This window comes from Melanerpes formicivorus, unplaced genomic scaffold (assembly GCF_026170545.1).
Source record: "Melanerpes formicivorus ecotype bairdi unplaced genomic scaffold, bMelFor1.0.p_v2 SCAF_8, whole genome shotgun sequence".
NCBI lineage: Eukaryota > Metazoa > Chordata > Aves > Piciformes > Picidae > Melanerpes > Melanerpes formicivorus.
This window is the reverse complement of record NW_027142360.1, coordinates 2,133,275-2,155,393: the sequence shown is the minus strand read 5'-3', so window position 1 is coordinate 2,155,393 and position 22,119 is coordinate 2,133,275. Positions and strand designations below refer to the sequence as shown.

At 51.5% G+C, this 22,119-nt stretch overlaps 2 protein-coding genes across 4 annotated transcripts in view; one reads left to right on the top strand and one right to left on the bottom strand.

Moving 5' to 3' along the window:
- Positions 1-22,119, top strand: part of CACNA2D4 (calcium voltage-gated channel auxiliary subunit alpha2delta 4) — a 197,890-nt gene that overhangs the window by 129,521 nt on the left and 46,250 nt on the right.
- LRTM2 (leucine rich repeats and transmembrane domains 2) overlaps positions 4,769-22,119 on the bottom strand; it is a 29,602-nt gene continuing 12,251 nt past the window's right edge. The window contains exons 2-5 of one of the 3 annotated variants that reach the window (XM_068141827.1): positions 21,042-21,174; positions 18,141-18,306; positions 12,022-12,612; positions 4,769-8,980 (exon numbers count right to left, since the gene is read on the bottom strand). In XM_068141827.1, the coding sequence (XP_067997928.1) occupies positions 8,526-8,980; positions 12,022-12,612; positions 18,141-18,207 (1,113 nt within the window). In that variant the 5' untranslated portion in view covers positions 18,208-18,306; positions 21,042-21,174 and the 3' untranslated portion in view covers positions 4,769-8,525. Of the gene's footprint in view, positions 8,981-12,021; positions 12,613-18,140; positions 21,012-21,041; positions 21,175-22,119 lie in introns of those variants that run through there. The other 2 variants (XM_068141828.1, XM_068141825.1) reach the window with 2 other exon arrangements.

The window sequence follows — 22,119 nt, the reverse complement described above, 5'->3', positions numbered from 1 at the left end:
CCTTGCATTTCCATGTGCCTTCATCGTTAAAGTAGGAACAGCACTAGCCGAGCTAGTGAGACACTGTTTGGTGGCAAGGAGTAGGGCAAGGGGCTATTAGCTATTGTATAGCAATAGAATCATAGAACTGTCAGGGTTGGAAGGGACCTCAAGGATCAGCCAGATCCAACCCTCTGCCATGGGCAGGGACACCCCACACAGGCTGCTCACAGCCACATCCAGCCTGGCTGCAAACACCTCCAGGGATGAGGCTTCCACCACCTCCCTGGGCAGCCTGTTCCAATGTCTCACCTCCCTCATGGGGAAGAACTTCTTCTTAACATCCAATCAGAATCTATCCATTTCTAGTTTCACTCCATTCCCCCCAGTCCTATCACTCCCTGACACCCTAAAAAGTCCCTCCCCAGCTTTCTTGTAGCCCCCTTCAGATCCTGGAAGGCCACAAGAAGGTCTCCTCAGAGCCTTCTCTTCTCCAGACTGAATAGCCCCAACTCTCTCAGTCTGTCTCCATAGCAGAGCTGCTCCAGCCCTCTGCTCATCCTTGTGGCCCTTCTCTGGACACCTTCCAGCACCTCCAGATCCTTCTCATTATAGGGGCTTCAGAACTGGAGGCAGTACTCCAGGTGGGGTCTCACCAGAGCAGAGCAGAGGGGGAGAATAACCTCCCTTGACCTGCTGGCCACACTTCTCTTGATGAGCCCAGGGTGTGGTTGACTTTCTGGGCTGGAATGGTTTGGCAGTATCTGCAATACAGAACACAGATTTCAGTGGGTGAGGTGCATGCTTCTAACAGGAGGGGGGAAATCGGGCAGTATGGCAAACAGTGTTGCTCCAGAGGGAAGGAAACTCCTTCCAGCAGAAGATTTCATGAACTCAGTCTGCTTATTTCACCCAAGAGAAGACTGAGAGATTATTTTATTAGAATATAAAGTGCCTTCACTGTGAAAGGTGCTGGTTACTGGAAGGTTTTTCTGTGTATTAATCTAGGGGAGAGAAGCATAACAAAAACCTGTGACAGGAAACCAGACAGATTGAAATGAGACATTAAGCATTCATGCTGAACATGGATGTTTATCATAGTAAGGTACCAAGAGAAAAGAGGAGAGTGCAGAGGAGGGCAAGGAACTGGTGAAGGGCCTGGAGAAGAAATCTTATGAAGAGCAACTAAAGGAGCTGGGGATGGTTAGTGTGAAACAGAGGAGGCTGGGGGGGACCTCATTGCTGTCTACAACTACCTGAAAGGAGGTTGTGGAGAGGTTGGTGCTGGTCTCTTCTCCCAGGGAATTAGTGATAAAACAAGAGGGAACAGCCTCAAGCTGCAGCAGGGCAGGGTCAGACTGGACAGTAGGAAGAATTTGTTCCCAGCAAGAGCGGTCAGGCCTTGGAATGTGCTGCCCAGGGAGGTGGTGGAGTCCCCAAGCCTGGATGTGCTTCGAGGTGGTTTGACTGTGGTGCTAGGGGCTATGGTTTAGGGGTGAGCCTTGCAGAGTAGTGTTCTGGGTTGGACTTGGTGATCCTGAGAGGCTTTCCCAGCCTGAACGTTTCTGTGCTTGAGTGATTCATCTCCTTTTCCATCAGAAGTCAATGTCTTTCGGGAAGATTCGCCCCAGCAGCATGTAAACACTCACTGCTGGGCTTTCCACAGAGGAACTTCTCTGTTTGCTGTTTCATGAGCTCAACAGCTTGAGCTCTTTAAGCCTTCCAGAGCAGGGCATTTCCTGCCACCCTCACGCGCTGTTTGGTGGTTCTTTTCCGCACACTTTCCAAGTGGCGTGCGACACGCGGAAGGTCAGGCTGGATGATCTAAAGTCCCTTCTGGCCTTTATACTCTCCCAATCTCTCTGCCTCTATGAATTCATTAATGTTTGCAAGCTCCCAGAGAGCTGCCAAAGGCAAGCACTATCGAAATGCGAGGCACTGTTGTTACTCTGGATATTTCCCTGGAGCTTTATGCAGAGCTGCTTGGCTAGCTGGGGATATTGTCTGTGCATATTCCCTCAAAGGGAAATACCTGCCTTTGCTGCTCAGTCCGTGCCCTTTACGAGTTGGTTTTCTGCAGTTGCTCTGCCAAACAAGTTTATTCCCAAGTTAGAACACAGAAGGACCAAATGTGAAGGGCCGGATCCCGGCTCGGAGCCTAGAGCGAAGAGCGGCACATTGTTGTCGTGGCCCAGAAGCTTCACACGAGGCAGTTATTCTTAGCAGCAGCCTTTGCTTTCTCCTTGGCTCCAGGTGCCCTGCACATGGCCTCTGCCTGCCTGCAGCACACTGTCACTGTGGCAGGCAGAGGCCTAGCCCCTGTTGGATGCTTCTCTCCCACCCTCTAAAGGGAGAAAAGCTGTGGGGGATACTGCCTCGTCCTCAGGTTTCCAGGGCTGGTACTGGTGTGGAGAGCTCCCCAGAGTGACACAGGAAACCTTTATTTGCTTGCACTCCCTTCTGTAGCCATCCTCATAAGGGAGCAGTTGTTCTTTTGTCTGCATTGCACAGTGTTCTCTGAGGGAAGGCTTTTGGGTCCTCAGAAATCCCATGCCTGGAGTTGCCTTCATCTAATCAGAGGGTGGAAGCTGGCACTCTGACCTGTGCTTCCAATCAGCTCTATCAAAAGCTGCTCAAGCCAGCACAGCAAGCAGCTGATTGAGAAGATGGTGAGGAGGAATTCTATTGGAATGTATTTTACTTGTGCTATATACAGACACACAACTGCATGTTTCTGTAGATGGTGTTCTATGTGTGCAGGGCTAGATATGTGTGTAGGGCAAATCCATTGGCCACCATCAAATAATGATCATATAACAATCATCAAATTGCAGGAAAAAATCACAAACTGCTCCAAGATAATTCAGGAACTGTTTTTTTCAGAGTCATCAGATGAAAGTGTTGGCTTTGCTTGGTTGGTTGGTTGGGGTTTTTTGTGGGGCTTTTGTTTGGTCTTTTGTGGGTTTGGTGATGGTGGTTTGGGGGGTTTGGTTTGGTTTGGTTTTCCTGCTCTACATTTCTGGTGCTGTAAGAATTCACAGAATCACAGAGCTGTCAGGGATGGAAGGGACCTCCAGGATCAGCCAGTTCCAACCCCGCTGCCATGGCCAGGGACACCTCACACTACAGCAGGTTGCTCACAGCCACATCCAGCCTGGCTGCAAAAACCTCCAGGCATGAGGCTTCCACCACCTCCCTGGGCAACCTGTGCCAGTCTCTCACCACCCTCATGGGGAACAACTTCTTCCTAACATCCAATCTCAGTCTACCCATTTCTAGTTTCACTCCATCCCCCCCAGTCCTGTCACTACCCAACACCCTCAAAAGTCCCTCCCCAGCTTTCTTGTAGCCCCCTTCAGATCCTGGAAGCAGTATCCGTGTGTGCTCCTCTCTCCACGTGGCAAAATTAGATTAAACCATGTCATGGACACCATCCTGTGAAACAGGCAGGTGACTCCCTTGCAGCAAGTCCATTTCCAGCAGAACAACACTTCAGCTGTTACCAGGTGATCAGAGCTCTGCTCCCAGCTTCTCTCTGAAGATCAGACTGAGTGGAACAGGGTGGCTGTGGTCTGAGCACGGTGGCACAAGGGTTTGCTTGTGGTGGGGTTTAAAATCTTCTGTAGTTCTTCAGGCACCAGGATGAGCTTTTTTTTTCCTTACAGGATGAGTTGTGTCTGCTCAGCTCTGCAAGTGCAGAAGTGGGGAATTTAAACTTCTTAGCTGTGTGTGAGAGACCTTGCCAGTGAACAGCTGGTGGAGAGACTCTCAGCTCTAGGGGTGACAGCTTGCGTTCATGGGGGTGCAATAGGATTAGATAGCAATTTCCATTCGGTTCAGAATAACCTTGCAGAGGAGGGTCAGGAAGCTGGAGCTGTAGGAACCCAGAGCTTACTGTTTGTCACTGGAAGTTTGATTGAACATTACGCTCCAATTAAAAAAAAAAAAGCTTTTGGAATCAGCTTTGACCTGAATATAACTCTGTTGGCTTCTGTGTTCTTACACCAGGGATTAATTTGGCCCTTTCTACTTTTATGTAATGAGCTGATTGCCACAGTATCTTATCCTTGTTACACAATCGCCCTTGTCTGCCTGTGTCCCCGCAGCAGGCTCCCTGTGTGTTTCTAGATCTAGGGTCTCACCTTGGTTGACGGAGTATTTAGCCCCACAGCCTCACCTCCACTGCAGGGCTAGGCTTGCTGAGCTGAGCAAGCTAGGGCTCTGTAGCTTGGAGAAGAAAAGACTAAGGGCTGATCTCATTTCTGTTGATAAAGCTGTGCAGGGTGAGTGCCCAGAGGCTGGAGCCAGGCTCTGCTGGGGGATGCCCAATGCCAGCACAAGAGGCAGTGGTGGAAGCTGAGGCATAGGAAGTTCCATCAAAACAGGAGGAGGCATTTTTTCCCCATGAGGGTGACAGAACCCTGGAGCAGGCTGCCCAGGGGGCTGTGGAGTCTCCCTCTCTGGAGATATTCAAAACCCACTTGGATGTGTTCCTGTGTGACCTGCTCTAGGTGCTCCTGCTCTGGCAGGGGGGTTGGACTGGATGAGCTTTTGAGATCCCTTCCAGCCCTGAACACTGTGATTGTGTGACTGGTGCAGCCTATGTGTGTGCACATGTGTGTGTCTTCAGTCCAGGTTCCAGCACTGCACACAGGCAAGCACACATCCAGGTGGGAATTTGGGGGCTTTTTTTGTCTGGCTGGCTGTATCCCTGCAGTTTTGCTTTTGCAGGGGGGGAGGGGAGATCACTGTCAGAGACCTCATTTAAACAAGAAGGAGCATAGGAAAATACATTCTTTATTATTCTTCTGTAACAACAAGCCAGAAATATAATATACCTTTAAAAATTTTCTGTCTCATGCCAAAGAAACCTCCATTCAATCATTAGAAAATCTTCTTGCTCTCCCTCAAACAGTAATGAAAAGAAAAAAGAAGTTATGAGTGCCATCTGTTCCCTGCAAGAAATGTGCCTACCTGTACCACAGATGGGTGTGTGGGGAAGGGGAGCAAGGGGAGCAGAAGGGATGTTTCTGGTGGTTCTGCCAGGCCCTACAGCACCCTGGCCTGTGCTGGACTTGCCTGTCCATTTCCTGATGGCAGGCACCTGCCTGCAGCAAAGGGAGTGCTCAGGGGATTCTCACCGTGCCTGCAGGGAGAGCGGGAGACCTCTGCCTCCACACACCAGAGGAAGCCATTGGCTGGACACAAAAGCAGCACTGAGTCTCATTCTGTATGCAGCTTCCCACAGGAGAGCTTTATTTCTGCCCACACTGGATACCATGCTCCTTAAAGAGCCTTGGCCAGGGCAGTAGCTCAGTCACTCTGGGCCAGCCTGTTTGCCAGGGGTGCTAGGGAACAGAGTAAGAGCCTCCCTGCAAACAGTGGGACAAAGAGGGGATTTCCCAGTGAAGCCTGTTCCTCTGCACTGAAAGAGGACAGGTCCTTGTCCTTTCAAGCACAGTATTTGCTTTCCAGTGGGACTCCTCCTAGCAGCCAGCCTTCACGTTTCTCAGCAACCCTCTTATCTCCCCTTTTCTGTCTTCTCCTTTCCTGGGTGGGTTTCTAAACCTAGCAGTCCCTTGTCTAGGGTTGAGATGAATCCAGACTTTCTGCCTTGTAAATAAAAACAAATGGGCAAGGTCATCATCAGCCCCACAGCACAAGCTACAGAAAATATTATGAGCAACAAAGGAAAAAATGGTCAGGGCAGGAGAAAGTCACAGGGAAGGTGCAGGGAAAGGAGGATTTCACACACCCCTCAGCCCCTGCATTGTCCCCTGCCTCCCTCACATTCATTTTACCTCTAGTCTACCCCCTTAAAAAGTCTCTCACTCTCCTGCTCACTCTCTCACTCACACACACACACATCTATAGATCCCATTTGTTTTGTGCAATGTCACCATCAGTTGATGCAAGTAAAATATAGATCTATAAATATACTGCTCTGACTCAAGTCCCATTTCAAGTATGATTTGCCGAGTCCAGTATGGTCAAGGGAGAAGCTCCCCAGAGCGGGAAGTCGGGGAGAGGTTTGGATCCAGCAGGCAGAGTCTAGTCCTGGCTTGCTGGGAATGTGGAGCAGCAGTAACACACATATGGAGTCTACAGTGCACCAGTTCTGCCCTTCAGAGAGGGCTACGGTTGCAGCAGATGGGATGGCTGATGGCTGTACAGTGCACAGGGGAAGAGTCCTTCCTCCTCACATCTTGTTGGACCCTGCTCTTCCCCACAGGCAGAGTGCTGGAAGTGGGAGTGCAACGTGTGTGCACGCTTGTGGGTGAACTGCTTCTCCCAGTCCTTATTCCAGGGCAGCCTTGGTATTCCCTGTGCCAAAGGGAAGTCATGCCAAAGCGTTCCAGCGCATCCCGGTGACCCTGTGGAGTCCAGCAGAGATTTTGCCACTCCAGACTTTGATGAAAGCCTTGGTATTCATGCCCATGGTCTGGGACCGGAAGGGGGTGAGGAGCTAGCGTGCATCACTTCCACGGGGATCCAGGAGAGCAGGCAGGAGGGCCTCACGGTGACTGAAGGCATTGGGATCCAGCTGGAGCAGGGAGAAGGAGGTCACTTGCCTTGGCAGCGTCCACCCGCAGCGTGTGCTGGGCTCTGAGCACAGGTTGCTAGCGGAGCACCCTGCAAAGCTGGGCTGGCTGCCAGCTGATTTCCTGGCAGCAGGGATCGCACCCTCCACAGGCACTGCGGATGCACGACCTCCAGTGTCATCCTGCTGGCCCAGGAGTACCCAGGGTGACAGGTTGGAGCAGGTTACCATGGCAATGTGTGCTCTCCCCTGGAGACAGCCTTTTATCCCACTGCCACTCATACACAACGAGTCCTTATCTTGAGGTCCTTTGCTTGCTTTTATTCTTTCTTTTTTTTTCCCTCCTCTTTTAAATTTTTTTCCTCCCTGTGAAGTTGGAAAGAGCTAATAGGAGGCACTGCAGTCTGAGGGCTTTCCAACCTTGGGGGCAGTCACCCTGTGTGAGAGTGGCAGTGTGCGCAGCTGTGTGCGGGCACACTCGTGTGCAGCTGTGGATGGCAGTGAACGGAGTGGTGATGGTGAGGAGAGTGTCTGCAGCCTATGCTGCTCACTGTCACAGACTCTTCCCAGGCTCTTCCACCTGTGCCACACTGTGGCCCAAGTTTTCAGCCTTTACCTCAAGACCCTCCAGAACCGTGTCCTCTCTCTTCAGTCACCTCAGCTACATAAGCATCCATCATGCTCGCCCCTCTGCCACCAGCAGCTTTTGGGCCATGTCTTCTCCTGCCATCTTTCCCTGGGCTCACAGTGCTCCTCACAATGGCTTACACTACTGAGGATGTTAAGCCACTTCCTCCTCTGGTCTTTCCTGACGACCCTTTTCTGCTGTGCCAGTCAAACATTTCTAGATGGAGGCTTCAGATCCTTACTCTCTCCCTTTAGCTTAGAGAGCAGAAAACAAGAACACACAGTATTTTTTTTCATCCTGTGTACTCATTTCCACAGACTCATGCTACAGCCTCAATGGCTTTGCCTCTCTCTGTCCTCTCCTGCCCATTTCCGCTGGCTCTGCACTATGGCTGAGGTGCTTTTGCTTGGCTCCTCAGTGGCAGGCTGGATGTGTTTGGCTTGAACCAGAGGGTGCTCTGCACTGGTGGTGAGAGTGAGGTGAAGTGACTGAATGTACTCATGGCTGCATGCAGAAGGCAGGTCAGCATGGGCACACCTGGCTCTGCATGCACAGGTGGGGTGCCTGGCTCTCTGGAGCTGGGCCTGGCTGGCTGTGTGTGCTGGGATCACAATGAGTGTGTGTGTGTGTGTGTGTGTGTGTACAGGAGGCTGTGTCTCTGTCTGTGCAAGGAGTTCTCTGTGTGTGTGTCAGCTCACAGCTTTGGACTTGGCAAGGACCAAAACAAGGGACACTGTTCCCTGGCAGCATGTTAGAGTGATACAGGTATCTTTCCACCTTCAAAAGTGAGAGAGGAAGTCTCCACCTGACTGTTGTCATCTCCTAGGGACCTTCCCTCCCTGCTGATGTGCTCTCAGCAACATTAGCTTGTAGCAATGGGCAGTAACTTGCTGTCATCCAACAGCAGTGACCCTAACAGCGAGGCGTGGATGCTTCTGGCGTTCTGCTCCTCACAGAAACTTCCACAGATCTGCTCTCACTGTTTGCAGAGAGCTCTTGACAGGATACAGTATGACTCAGGACTGAAGCTGAGAGGATGACACAGGTTCCCAGCAGGTGCCAGCTGACTCCGCAGCAGGCGTGTGAGGGAAGCTCTGTGCAAGGGTATGAGGCACAGCAAGCACTCGAGGTCTGACTCTACTTTATTTGTCTGAGAGGGCCCAAGGGTGAAAGGGCACAATACGGACCTGGGGCAGAGGAACAGAAATTGAGCCAGGTGCCCTGACCCCCTCCCCCCCAGAAGCATGTTGTACTACTTGGGTAAGTGGAGCAATAGCACAGTCTCTTTGTCTGTGGAGATGTGTTTTGGGAGGACCCCATGCTTGACTGCTCTCAGGTACCTTTGTTGGTTGCTGTTCTTTCCTTCCTGGAAGAGTTTCATGCCACGGAAGAGATTTGCTTTTGCTCTTCGTGTTCGCCTTCTGTGTCGCCCATGAGCGGCTGCCTCTTCTTCAGCTCCCGGTGGTACTTGGCCATGAGGGAGGCATAGATGCAGCCATAAGCAGCTGCCACCACCATCATGATGCAGACGATGCCACAGACCACCCCTGCAATGATCACAGTGCCGATGGCCCGGCGCACGCTCACGGGCCGGTACCGCTGCTTCTGAGGGCACCCCACGCTCGGCTCCACTTCTGTTTCTGAGCCAGACTTAGATTTGGTAGGAGCTGGGCTTCCTTTAGTGCAGGGTGGGCCAGTATTGTCCAGCACTGTAGAGCTGTTCTCATCATCCAGCTGGGAGCAGTAGTTAAACATCTCCATGGGCACCATTCGCATGTCTTTCCCTTTCAGCTCCTTGGGCAGGGTACATGCCAGCTGGTCGATTTTCCCACCTGTCCCAACAGATACAACAGGAGTGAACCACAGCTTCATCCTGATACAGTGACACCAAGTGATACTCAAGTGAGCTAAATTCCTGTCATTCCATTCACACCTGCGAAGGATTTGCCCTCCATCATTCAGGCATAGCAGCAGGGTGCAACAGGCTCTGCTCAGTTGCATTCTGTGCTAGGACAAGGGGCAGTGGATGGCAACTCCAGCACAGGAGGTTCCACCTCAACATGAGGAGGAACTTCTTCCCTGTGAGGGTGCCAGAGCCCTGGAGCAGGCTGCCCAGAGAGGTTGGGGAGTCTCCTTCTCTGGAGACGTTCAAGACCCAACTGGATGTGTTCCTGTGTGAGCTGTGCTGAATTCTGTGGTCCTGCTCTGGCAGGGAGTTGGACTCGATGATCTCTTTGGGTCCCTTCCAACTCCTAACATCCTGTGAGCCCGCTTATAAAGTGGGGAACTGCTATAATACAGAATCATAGCATCAATAAAGTTGGAAAAGACCTCAAAGATGATCAAGTCCAACCTATCACCCAAGACCTCATGACTACTAAACCATGGCTCCAAGTGCCACATCCAATCCCCCCTTGAACACCTCCAGGGACGGTGACTCCATCACCTCCCTGGGCAGCACATTCCAATGGCTAACAACTCTCTCAGTGAAGAACTTTCTCCTCACCTCCAGCCTAAACTTCCCCTAGCACAGCTTGAGACTGTGTCCTCTTGTTCTGCTGCTGGTTGCCTGGGAGAATAGACCAACCCCCACCTGGCTGCAACCTCCCTTCAGGTAGTTGTAGACAGCAATAAGGTCTGCCCTTATAGCAGTGGGGCTAAAACAATGTAATCTCTCATGCATGAATGCATTGCTGAGTGGAGAGAGTATTTCAAGAGCTTCTCCCATTCCCAACATGTTTCAAGAGTTCAAAGTTGACACTGAAGTCAGGAGGTGCAGCAGACCTTCCCCTCCCCCCATGTCCTGCCAGATCCATGGTGGAGGGAAGGAGGGAGGATCCAAGAGGGAAGGAGGGAGGAATGGCTGTGCCTCCCATGCACTGGGCAGAAGGAGCATGTGTGGTCTCCTTTAAAATGATTGTTTTGCCTAACTTGGAGACATTTTGCATGCCTTAGCCTTCCACAGCTGAAACAGCTTCAGCCATGGGATGTGGCTGGGATGCTTCTGCCTAGGTTGAATTTAACAGTAGAGTTGATGGTGCAGGATACCTACACAGACACCTTTCGGGCCAAAGCATGCAAACCCTCTGAAACCGCTCTCTGAAGTCAGCCTCACACCGTTTAGTAAGTTATGTAAGTGTCAGCAGAAGCATTTTGGAAAAGGAGAAATCCAAGCCAAAAGCTAGGACCAGGCTGTATCTCCTCAAAATAACAACAGACACACAGCTCCATCTTCTCCCAACTGATCCATCCCCACTCGCTGCAGATAGCGACAGATGTTGAAACAAATGCTTGAGCGAGCCTGGGCAGTTTCTTTGGAAGGTGGAGGGGGGGGAAGCCACGTTAACTCTGTGTGCTTCCCAGGGAGCCTGTTGTGTGCAAGTCAAGACAGCAAACAAATGAAGGGGGGGTGGAGGGAAGAGAGGCAAGTGGCACTCCTCCGCTCGTTGGGTTCTGCTCGCACAAAGGCACATTTCTGGCTGCAGCGTAGCCACAGGCAGGGATAATCTCCTTGCAGCGTGGCTGTGATCAGCAGGGATGTGACAGCTGACTGTTGCTATCCGCATGATTTGAGACCCTTTCCTACTCACTGGCTCCAACAGCAGAAGGTCAGGCCTTCAATCAGCATTCCTGCAAAATGTGCCACCTCTCTGGGAGCTGCAGCTCCTCAAACCATCCCCTCCTGTCGGCATCCCTGCTGAGTGAGAAGGACCTTTCCAGCCTGAGGTATTTTGAGGGAAAGCTGCAAACACAAACTTGCCAAAAAAAACCACCCCAAAACCAAAAAAGCCCCAGTGCTGGTTTCCAAGTGACAGCTTTATAGCCACTCTAGCTTGGGGTCTGGCTTGGTAATTTGAGCTTTGGGTTGGTTTTGCCAGTGTTGGTTGCAGTATTTTACTTATGAGGAGAGCCTGAGGAGCTGAGAGCTCTGTAGCTTGGAGAGGAGGAGACTAAGGACTGACCTCACTCATGTTGGTAAAGCTGTGCAGGGTGAGTGCCCAGAGGCTGGAGCCAGGCTCTGCTGGGGGATGCCCAATGCCAGCACAAGAGGCAGTGGTGGAAGCTGAGGCAGAGGAAGTTCCATGGAAACAGGAGGGAGAATTTTTTCCCCATGAAGGAGACAGAACCCAGAACCCTGGCACAGGCTGCCCAGGGGGGTTGTGGAGTCTCCCTCTCTGGAGATATTCCAAACCCTCCTGGATGTGTTCCTGTGTGACCTGCTCTAGGTGCTCCTGCTCTGGCAGGGGGCTCGGACTGGAGGAGCTTTTGAGGTCCCTTCACTCTGTGATTCTGTGAACATTCTGTGAATTTTCCCTAAGTGGCTCTGTGTCCTCTGGGTTGTCTGCTGAAAGCAAACCTGGTGCTTTACAGCCAAATCTGGCTTGTAGGTCCCCCAGCCTCAGGAAGAGAATGGGGTGGTCATTTTCAAGTGTGAAAATGATCTCTTCCCTTTAGGTAGAAGGGGTGAAGAGAACTCCTTATCTTAAAATGTACATGGGTTTTGAGGAAAGTTCTTTCCTCTGCCAAGGAAACAAACAAAACAAAACAAAACAAAAAAACCAACCCAAGACCTGAACAAAAAACCCCTAACCAAGCCATAATCTTTCACCTTGGGAACAAACCAAGGAAATAAAGGATGTGAGGCTGTGGAGGACTTCTCAGCCTGGGAGTGCTGCTGTGGGAAGGTACAATGGCACTAAACCACCTCCTAGCATTGTAGCACAGCCTTCCTGCTCCTTGGCTGAAATCTGGCATCCAGGCCAGCCTGGCCTGTCAGATATATCTGCTTCTGGTTCTTCTCTGCCTGCCTTTGTCTGTCTTTCCACGGCAGACCAGCACCTCTGCCCCTGGCTCCCCCTGCCCCAGCACCTACCTCTGTAGGAGAACCACTCCATCCAGTGCTTGAAGTCTCGGAGGTTGCAGTCACACTCCCAGGGGTTATCCCCAACTTGGAGTTGCTGTAGGCTGGTTAGTGGTTCAAAGGTCACCCTGTCCAGGCTCTGCAGGCGATTGGACTTGAGAGAGAGGGAGCGGAGAGCGGGCAGGTCGTCAAAGATGCCCGAGGGGATCTGGGCCAGGCCGTTGATGGAGAGGTCCAGCTGGCGCAGCAGGGCCGTGTGCTGCAGCAGGTCCTTGTCCAAGGCCCGGATGCTGTTGTTCCTCAGCTGCAGCTCTGTGAGGTTCCCCAGGTCACTGAAGATATTCTGAGGGAGCTGGTCCAAGAAATTGTTGGATAGATCCAGCCTCTGCAGGGCAGAGAGGTTGGAAAACACTGCTCCTGGCAAGATGCTGAGTTTGTTGTTGAGAAAGAGGAAGGTCCTGGTGTTTGTGGGGATGTCTGAGGGGATGGAAGAGAGGCCCAAGCCGCTGCAGTCCACTTCCAGGTTGCCACTGTTACACTTGCAGGAGGAAGGACAAGCAAAGAAGGACTCAGCAGCACATAGCGATAGCCAACAGCCAAGCACTGGGAGGTGAAAAGCAGGGGAGAGAGAGAGCATGTATTAGAGCAGTGCTTTGCTTTCCCTGCCTCAGCACTGCCTTCACTGCTTTCTCAGCCTCAGCACTGCCTTCTCAGCCTCAGCACTGCCTTCCCAGCCTCAACATTGCCTTCCCAGCCTCAGCACTGCTTTCCCAGCCTCAACACTGCCTTCCCAGCCTCAACACTGCCTTCCCAGGCTCACCACTGCTTTCTCAGCCTCAGCACTGCCTTCCCAGCCTCACCACTGCCTTCCCAGCCTCACCAATGCTTTCCCATCCTCATCACTGCTTTCCCATTCTCACCACTGCTTTCCCAGCCTCAGCACTGCCTTCCCAGCCTCACCACTGCCTTCCCAGCCTCACCACTGCTTTCTCAGCCTCACCACTGCCTTCCCAGCCTCAACACTGCCTTTCCAGCCTCAGCACTGCTTTCCCAGCCTCAGCACTGCTTTCTCAGGCTCACCACTGCTTTCTCAGCCTCACCACTGCCTTCCCATCCTCACCACTGCTTTTCCATCCTCACCACTGCTTTTCCAGCCTCACCACTGCCTTCCCACCCTCAGCACTGCTTTCTTACCATCAGCACTGCATTCCCAGCCTCACTACTGTCTTCCCAGCCTCACCACTGCCTTCCCAGCCTCACCACTGCCTTCCCAGCCTCAACACTGCCTTCCCAGCCTCAACACTGCCTTCACTGCCTTCCCAGCCTCACCACTGCTTCCTCACACTCAGCACTACCTTCCCAGCCTCACCACTGCCTTCCCAGCCTCAACACTGCCTTCCCAGCCTCACCACTGTTTTCCCATCCTCACCACTGCCTTCCCAGCATCACCACTGCCTCACTGCCTTCCCAGCCTCACCACTGTTTTCCCAGCCTCACCACTGCCTTCCCAGCCTCAACACTGCCTTCCCATCCTCAACACTGCCTTCACTGCCTTCCCAGCCTCAGCACTGCCTTCCCAGCCTCAACACTGCCTTCCCAGCCTCACCAATGCTTTCCCATCCTCATCACTGCCTTCCCATCCTCAACACTGCCTTCACTGCCTTCCCAGCCTCAGCACTGCCTTCCCAGCCTCAACACTGCCTTCCCAGCCTCACCAATGCTTTCCCATCCTCATCACTGCTTTCCCATTCTCACCAATGCTTTTCCATCCTCTCCACTGCTTTCCCAGCCTCACCACTGCCTTCCCACCCTCAGCACTGCTTTCTTACCATCAGCACTGCATTCCCAGCCTCACTACTGTCTTCCCAGCCTCACCACTGCCTTCCCAGCCTCACCACTGCCTTTCCAGCCTCACCACTGCCTTCCCAGCCTCACCACTGCCTTCCCAGCCTCAACACTGCCTTTCCAGCCTCAACACTGCCTTCCCAGCCTCAACACTGCCTTCCCAACTTCACCACTGCCTTCCCATCCTCACCACTGCCTTCCCAGCCTCTCCACTGCTTTCCCAGCCTCACCACTGCCTTCCCACCCTTACCACTGCTTTCTTACCGTCAGCACTGCATTCCCAGCCTCACTACTGTCTTCCCATCCTCACCACTGCCTTCCCAGGCTCACCACTGCTTTCTCAGCCTCAGCACTGCCTTCCCAGCCTCAACACTGCCTTCCCAGGCTCACCACTGCTTTCTCAGCCTCAGCACTGCCTTCCCAGCCTCACCACTGCCTTCCCAGGCTCACCACTGCCTTCCCAGCCTCACCCCTGCTTTCCCATCCTCACCACTGCTATAGATTTAAGAAGCTCTATTTTTATTGTATTTTTTCTAGAAATAGACAAGTTAATGAGAAGCTTTTCAGAAGCATGAAAACAATGCACCCTGCCTCTCAGTGGGAATTCTGATCTTTGCGATCGATCGGACTGGGACCTAAGCTGGCCCCTAAATCAGGGTACTGTTTGCAGTGGGCCTTGTGATGAAAGGCTTTTTTCATTAGTTAGATTACATCACAAAGGGATGACCAAGAAAGATGTTAAAAAGTAGCAAGGAGACCCTAGGCTGCTGGGCCCTTGGTACTTGGCGTTGCTCTCAGCTTCTGAGTCCCACAGCACAGCTCCACAATATCTCCTCTGACCAAAAACTCCCAGAGCAATGGACATGGGGGAAAAAAATTGCAGGTTGGCAGTTGAAGAAAGAGGTGGTAAGAAAAAGGTTAGCACCCATCCCCTTTCTCCTGAAATGCCTGAAAAGTGCTGTTGGGCAATCCAAAACCCAGCGTTTTTGTGGAGCTGTTGTGGGTCACCACTGCAGGCAGGGGGCCGGAGCCCCTGCACGGCAGCAGGACACTACTCACCAACCCTTCCTGGCAACCAGTGCAATTAGTTACAGCCAGGGATTGGTTAAAACTCCCATTTCTGTGCCACAGAAACCTCAGCCACAAGGAGGAAAGTTTTGTGCCTCCTGTCATTAGAGGAGTGGGAGTTATGTTTAAGCAGACTGTGTAAAACATTTGCCTTCTTCGGCTTCGTTCCTTTGGTGGCCTTGGGATGACTTTCTCCAATGTGGGAAGCAAATTCAGCTCTCCTGCTCATTTTGAAGGTGACAAGCTTGAGCATCTGGCTAAAACTGAAGCAGGTTTGTCTGTATGTCCTGCCTGGTCCTCTCCCTTCACCCATTTTAGGAAGGAGGTTGACTTGCTGGAACAAGTCCAGAGAAGGGCAACAAAGTTGGTGAGGGGTTTGGAACACAGCCCTGTGAGGAGAGACTGAGGGAGCTGGGGTTGCTTAGCCTGGAGAAGAGGAGGCTCAGGGGTGACTTTATTGCCCTCTACAACTACCTGAAGGGAGGTTGTAGACAGGCAGAGGTTGGTCTCTTCTGCCAGGCAACCAGTACCAGAACAAGAGGACACAGTCTCAGGCTGCACCAGGGGAGGTTTAGGCTGGAGGTTAGGAAGAAGTTCTACACAGAGAGAGTGATTGCCCATTGGAATGGGCTGCCTGGGGAGGTGGTGGAGTCACCATCATTGGAGGTGTTCAGGAGGAGACTTGATGGGGTGCTTGGTGCCATGGGTTAGTTGTTTAGGTGGGTTGGATTGGCTGATAGGTTGGACACGATGATCTTGAAGGTCTCTTCCAACCTGGCCTGGTCTATTCTATTCTATTCTATTCTATTCTATTCTATTCTAATTTTCTTCAGAGAACACAGTCAGCTGGAGCTGGTAGAGTCTTTTAAGGAGTGAAGAGTAGTTGAAGTGGATGCATTTATTGCTTTGCCATTCTTTCCTATACTGGAAACCAAGTTGTTCTGTCCAGTTGTTGGTTTGGGGTTTCCTCCCCCTCCCAAATAATGTCCAAGCAGGTGTGTTGTTTCTTACCACCAAAGGAATTGTGAAAGCACTGCCATAGGAGAGAGAGACAGTGGAGGACTGTGCTCTGGAGCAGCTCTGCTTGGAACGCCTCTGCAGTCAGCCACACTCTGCCTCTCTTGCCTCGTGCCATCCTCTAGAGCTTAGTCTGAGCCATAGCCCATTTTTCATAGCCACTTGGCTTCTGGCAGTGTTGCTGCCTTCGTACTTCACCCCTGCACAGGGCCTGTTTGTGTTCCCAGTAATCCTTGTTGGCACTGGCAGGTTTTTGGACTGGTAGCCTGAGGAGAACCACACAGTTTGGATCCGTATGGCCTCAGCTCTATGACTTTGTTAAGGACCAAATGATATGTGTTCAGAGAGAGAGTGTCTCAGCTCTTCTTTATTTCATCCTCCTTTCACATGTATTGTTTTCTGTCCTGCAGCTGAGATCTCAGGTTTACCTCAGCCTAGGTACAGCAAATCCATGTGATTTTTAGTGATAATTATGGATCCTTATGGTGACACATCTTTACCCTGAGCTCCTCTCTGCCTTCTTGTCATGCAAACATTGGGGTGAACAGCAGAGGCTGCCTTGAGAGCAGATCAGAGGCTGCAGACTGGCACAGGGACTGTTTGTCTGTCTGATATTTGATTCCATTCAGAACACATCACGCTCTTGTTGTAGGCAGAGAACTGAAAGAATGGGAGCTGGAGTGGGGAAGGGAGAGAGCCATGAGTCACTGAAGTGACCCTGCCTTTCCCTGGGTGCTTAACAAAGGTATAGTATTAATAATAGATTGGCAGCTATGATGATGAGATAACATTTATCTGCTTTGTACACCCAGAAAGGCAAGAGCAGACTGTATGTAATGCTATACAGGTGGCAGTCTGCTCAGGGCTTCGCTCTCACAATGCCTACCTGCCACTGGCCCTGGCTGGGTGGCTATGAGGTTCCACCAGAATGCAAGCTGGCAGTGGCTGGGTAGGATGAAAGCTTCAGGCAGCTGGCTGTGGTTATGCTCAGGAACAGGACTCATGCCAAGTTTCTGCAGCCATGTAGAACATGCCAAAAAATGTCTTGTTGCTACACATGTATTTCTTTATGCACTTGGAAATGTTTTACTAAAACAAAGGAGAGAAGGGTCTGGTTTAATTTTCAGTCTCTGCAAGAGGTGAGCTGAGACCAAGGAATTCATCACACTGATGAGGAAGCAGCACTACAGGCAAGAGAGGCAAGGAAGCAATAGGCAGAACCTGAAGCTGTCTTCCAACCCTGTGTGAGGATGAGGAATATGTGGGTTTAGTGTTAGGGGAAGATGAAGTTACTCTGTGGAGTGTTTGGTGACTCTAGTAGGTGGCAGAAAGCTGATCCAGGTGTATCAGATTAAGACAAGACTCAGTGGAATTCACTCTCAATAATTTATATGGCAGTCTAGTCTGTGAGGATGGATTACAGAGATGCTTGTCTTCTGGGAAAGGAAATCATTCCCCCAGCCCCAAATTTGATCAGGGGGCAGGAGCAAGGGAAACCACAGACCTGCTCGGCTGCTGGGCATGCAGCAGTGATGGACACTCTCCAAGTGCTCCCTTGCCTCTGCTCCTGCAGATGCTTCTCCAAAGTTCAGGTGCATTCCCTGAAGCCCCACATCACCTTAGCAGTCTCTGCTCTGTGCTCAGGGATACTGTTGCAGATGCCTTGGTCCACTGGGAAGCTGCACAAGGCTGGATTTTTACAATTTCATTTAAAAGAGATCTTCTTGTATTTACTCCTTGATTTTCACTACATGTGGCAGTGCCCAGCAGGGGAATTCTGCATTGGCGTCCTGCATTCCCTTCTAAACTGTCATGACTTCTGCTTTGAAGAGCTGGGACCCTTGCTCAGCAGCCTGCATATAAATTCCTACCACAGAGAGGAGTCTGCAGCTTCTGGGATGCCTGTATGAGACCTGTTTGGAGTGTATTTTTGTGCAGTGCATTCTGTTTCTCACCTGCCAGACCCACTGGAATTCAGAAGCAATCATCACTCACTGTCCCACTTTAAGCCCATCTTCAGCTTCAGAATCTCGCTCTCCCTCCCAGCTAGCTTGGCCTCTAAAGGAATCAGGAATTAGTTCAAACATCTCCATTCTTAGCTGTCCCTCTCCCCTATTCTTAACCCTGATGTGACCTATTTTCTTTCCACTCCCTTGACAAACAGGATCACCATACTTAGTACCTGAGTAGGCATTACTTACGACAAGCCTCTTGCCACCTCATGAGGAACCTGCTTCTCCACTGGTGGCCAGAGCTTGTAGGCAGCATGGTTGTCTTCTCCAGCGTGTCCTCACATCCACCAGCCAGCCTGGCACACAGCCCCACAGGCAGGAGGAATGGTCTTGTAGCCTTCCTGCCAGGTCCTGGCTGGGGAGAGCAGAGAAGAGCAGATTCAGTTCCCTCGCTGCAGAATGCCGATCTAGACTCAGTGCTGTCCTTTCCCTTCCCTCTATTAGGGTGCTGCTGTTGCATCAACTCCACTTTGGAGGCCAGATAAAGGATGGTTCAAGAGGCACAGCGTGATGAAGGCACAAGTTAATTCACTTTGAACCTCCCTGTGCAGAAATAAGGCCTGATTCACCTGAGTGCCAAAGAGACAAGTTCGTGCTGAAGGGCCTGCAGTGGTGCCTATGGCAGCCTTGTGCTCAAGGTTAACCTGATGCAATGCTGAGGTGACACTGCCAGGGCAGCAGACTCCAGATGATCCCCTCTCACTGTTTCGAAGGCTGGTACCACCTGTGCATCCTCTCCTTCGTGGACAGCTCAGGTTCAGTGAGGTCTGGGCACTAGCAGCTGCCAAGCTGCTTCTCTCTGCCCCCTGTTCTCTAGCAGCACTTCCTTTCTGGTTTAAAGGAAAAGAATGTGGTGGCTCTGGTTAAAGGGGGAAAAAAAGATGTGATAGCTCTGGTTTAAGGAGGATAGGATGTGGTGGCTCTGGTTTATGGGGGAAAGGATGTGGTGGCTCTGGTTTAAGGGGGAAAAAAAGATGTGATAGCTCTAGTTTAAGGAGGAAAGGATATGGCGGCTCTGGTTTATGGGGGAAATGATGTGGTGGGTCTGGCTTAAGGGAAAAGGATGTGGTGGCTCTGGTTTAAGGGGGGGAAAAAGATGTGATAGCTCTGGTTTAAGGGGGAAAGTATGTGGTGGGTCTGGTTTAAGGGAAAATGATGTGGTGGCTCTGGTTTAAGGGGAAAGGATGTGGTGGCTCTGGTTTAAGGGGAAAAAAGGATGTGGTGGCTCTGGTTTAAGGGAGAAAAAGATATGGTGACTCTGGTTTAAGGGAAAAGGATATGGTGGGTCTGGTTTAAGGGGAAAAAGGATGTGGTGGGTCTGGTTTAAGGGGAAAAAGGATGTGGTGGGTCTGGTTTAAGGGGAAAAAGGATGTGGTGGGTCTGGTTTAAGGGAAAGGAGTGTGGTGGGTCTCATTTAAGGGCAAAGGATGCGGTGGGTCTGGATTTAGAGGGAAAAAAGATGTGATAGCTCTGGTTTAAGGGGGAAAAAGATGTGGTGGGTCTGGTTCAAGGGAAAAGGATGTGGTGGGTCTGATTTAAGGGGGAAAAAAGATGTGATAGCTCTGGTTTAAGGGGGAAAAAGATGTGGTGGGTCTGGTTCAAGGGAAAAGGATGTGGTGGGTCTGATTTAAGGGGGAAAAAAGATGTGATAGCTCTGGTTTAAGGGGGAAAAAGATGTGGTGGGTCTGGTTTAAGAGGAAAATGATGTGGTGGCTCTGGTTTAAGAGAAAAGGATGTTCTAGCTCTGGTTTAAGTGAAAAAAATGATGTGGTGGGTCTGGTTTAAGGGGAAAAGATGTGGTGGGTCTGGTTTAAGGGGGAAAAGGATGTGGTGGTCTGGTTTAAGGGTAAATGATATGGTGGGTCTGATTTAAGAGGAAAATGATGTGGTGGCTCTGGTTTAAGAGAGAAGGATGTTCCAGCTCTGGTTTAAGAGAAAAAATGATGTGGTGGGTCTGGTTTAAGAGGAAAATGATGTGGTGGCTCTGGTTTAAGAGAAAAGGATGTTCTAGCTCTGATTTAAGCGAAAAAAAATGATGTGGTGGGTCTGGTTTAAGGGGAAAGGATGTGGTGGGTCTGGTTTAAGGGAAAGGGATTTGGTGTGTCTGGTTTAAGGGAAAAGGAAGTGGTGGGTCTGGTTTAAGGGGAAAAAGGATGTGGTGGCTAGAGCAGGGCTGAGCAGAGCACAGCTTCAGCTTGGGGATTTCACACTGCAGCAACTGCAGTGGCTGAGTACTGAGCCAGCCTTGGAGAAGGGAGGACCTGGGGCAGGGGAGACTGAGTGGGAGGGATGAAAAGAGAGGAATTACATCTTAATTAGAAGAAGGCAAAATACTCCATCTAATTAGAAACCCAAAGACCATAAACTCTCCCCTGACAATAAGTGACTGACAACAGGTTAAAACTTCCTTCCTACTTCCCTCTTGGATACAGACAAGCAGGGAAAGGAGAGACACCACAGACCCTCTGTCTCCCCCCTGCTTGCTCTCTGACGTGCCACCCACCATTGCAGTGGCAGAGGGAAGGATAAATTTCAGCCAGGGGACAGAAATAAGGCATCCTCCATCCCCTCTGAGGGGCTCTGGCAACATCCAGGGCCGTTACTTGCCTTGGGTGCTGCGCTCCCACCGGGACGCTCTCCCCACACACGTGCCAGCTGCCTCCCCTCCCCCAGGTCTCCATGACTGATTTGTTTTATATGGGAATGTAAATGACCAGGAAATATTTGAATTAGCATCTCAATGAGAACGATGAGCAGGTTCAGTGCCCAGACCTGTACATTTTGCAAGGCTGTTTAGATCATTCACCCACATGCCAGTGCAGCAAATGGATGAACACCTCTCACGGCACTGAAATTCATCTGACCTTCACCTGCTGCAGGTCCCCAAAGCAAGCCCTTTCCCTGCAGTCCCTGCTGAGGGAGAAGCCACAACAGATAGCTGTCCCCATTCAGTGCTTGCACTCACCCTGGCTGAGAAGGAGACTCTCGGCATCCCCCATATCAGTGCCTCCATTCTACATGCCACCCCTGGAGTCTCCTGTCCCTGGATGTCGGGACCGACGAGGAGGATGAAAAACCACAAGCACTTACCTGGAGGGGCTCTGCTCACAGCCACTTCCACCCGACTCCCCCGGGCACTGCCCAGTTACAGCCTCTTCTTCCCCTCTCCCTCCTTGACTTTCACTCCCCAGCAGCAGGCTCTCCGTGTGCTCTATTTAACTCCCTACAGCACAGGCATAAACGGCAGAGTTAAGCTGACAGGCACAGAGCCTTATCTGCCCGCTGGATAGCTCCAAATCCTGCTGCCGAATCATTGTGTCCTTGCTCCTAGCGGCAGGGGCTGCCTGCCACGCTCTGGCTTTTCCTTCTTGCCCACCTTCACTCCGTCTAACTTTGTCAGGGTTATAGATAGCTCTGTTCCTTGCGCTCCTGCCTTTTGGCTCTGTTTTGTAACACCCCATCTGTATCAGCTGGCTTGGCTCCAGTCAGGGGGGGCTAAGCTCTTCAAAACAAAAAACAAAAACAAAGCAGCTTCCTGGGGTGCTTGGTGACACAGCTTCCCTCTGAGGTGTCCCCTCAGCTCAGGCTCCCACTCAGGCCGTGCACTGCTGTCTCCCCCTCCCCGCTCGCTGCTCTGTACCATTGAGCCACTCCTTCCCCAGGCAAGAGTGAAGGGCCGGGAGCAGGACCAGCATACCCAGGCCCAGGGATGGTGGCAGGGTCACAGAATCAACCAGGTTGGCTCCAAGATCATCAAGTCCATCTGATCACCCAACCCTAAATGCCTCATCCAGCCTTTCCTTAAACACCTCCAGGGACACTGAGCCCACCACCTCCCTGGGCAGTCCATTGCAATAGGTTTCTCTCCCTAGTTCCTTCTGCTCTGGTAGTGCAAGTCCAGCTGGTGCACTCCCCTCGGACACCTCAGGGACACTTCCTTCTGCCAGGCAGAGCCAGGGCTCCGGCGGGGAGCGCGGGGTGGGAGGAGCAGCAGGGTATAAATAAGCCCTTTCCCTATGTTTAGAATTTATTACAGTGCATAGTGATTAACACCTGTTCAGGCTTTGATGCTGCCTCCTGCACTGCAACATGCACCAAAGATGGAGGCGCCTTGATAAACCCCAGATTATTTTAACAGCGTGTCACACAAACGCGGCGCTCCCCGCCC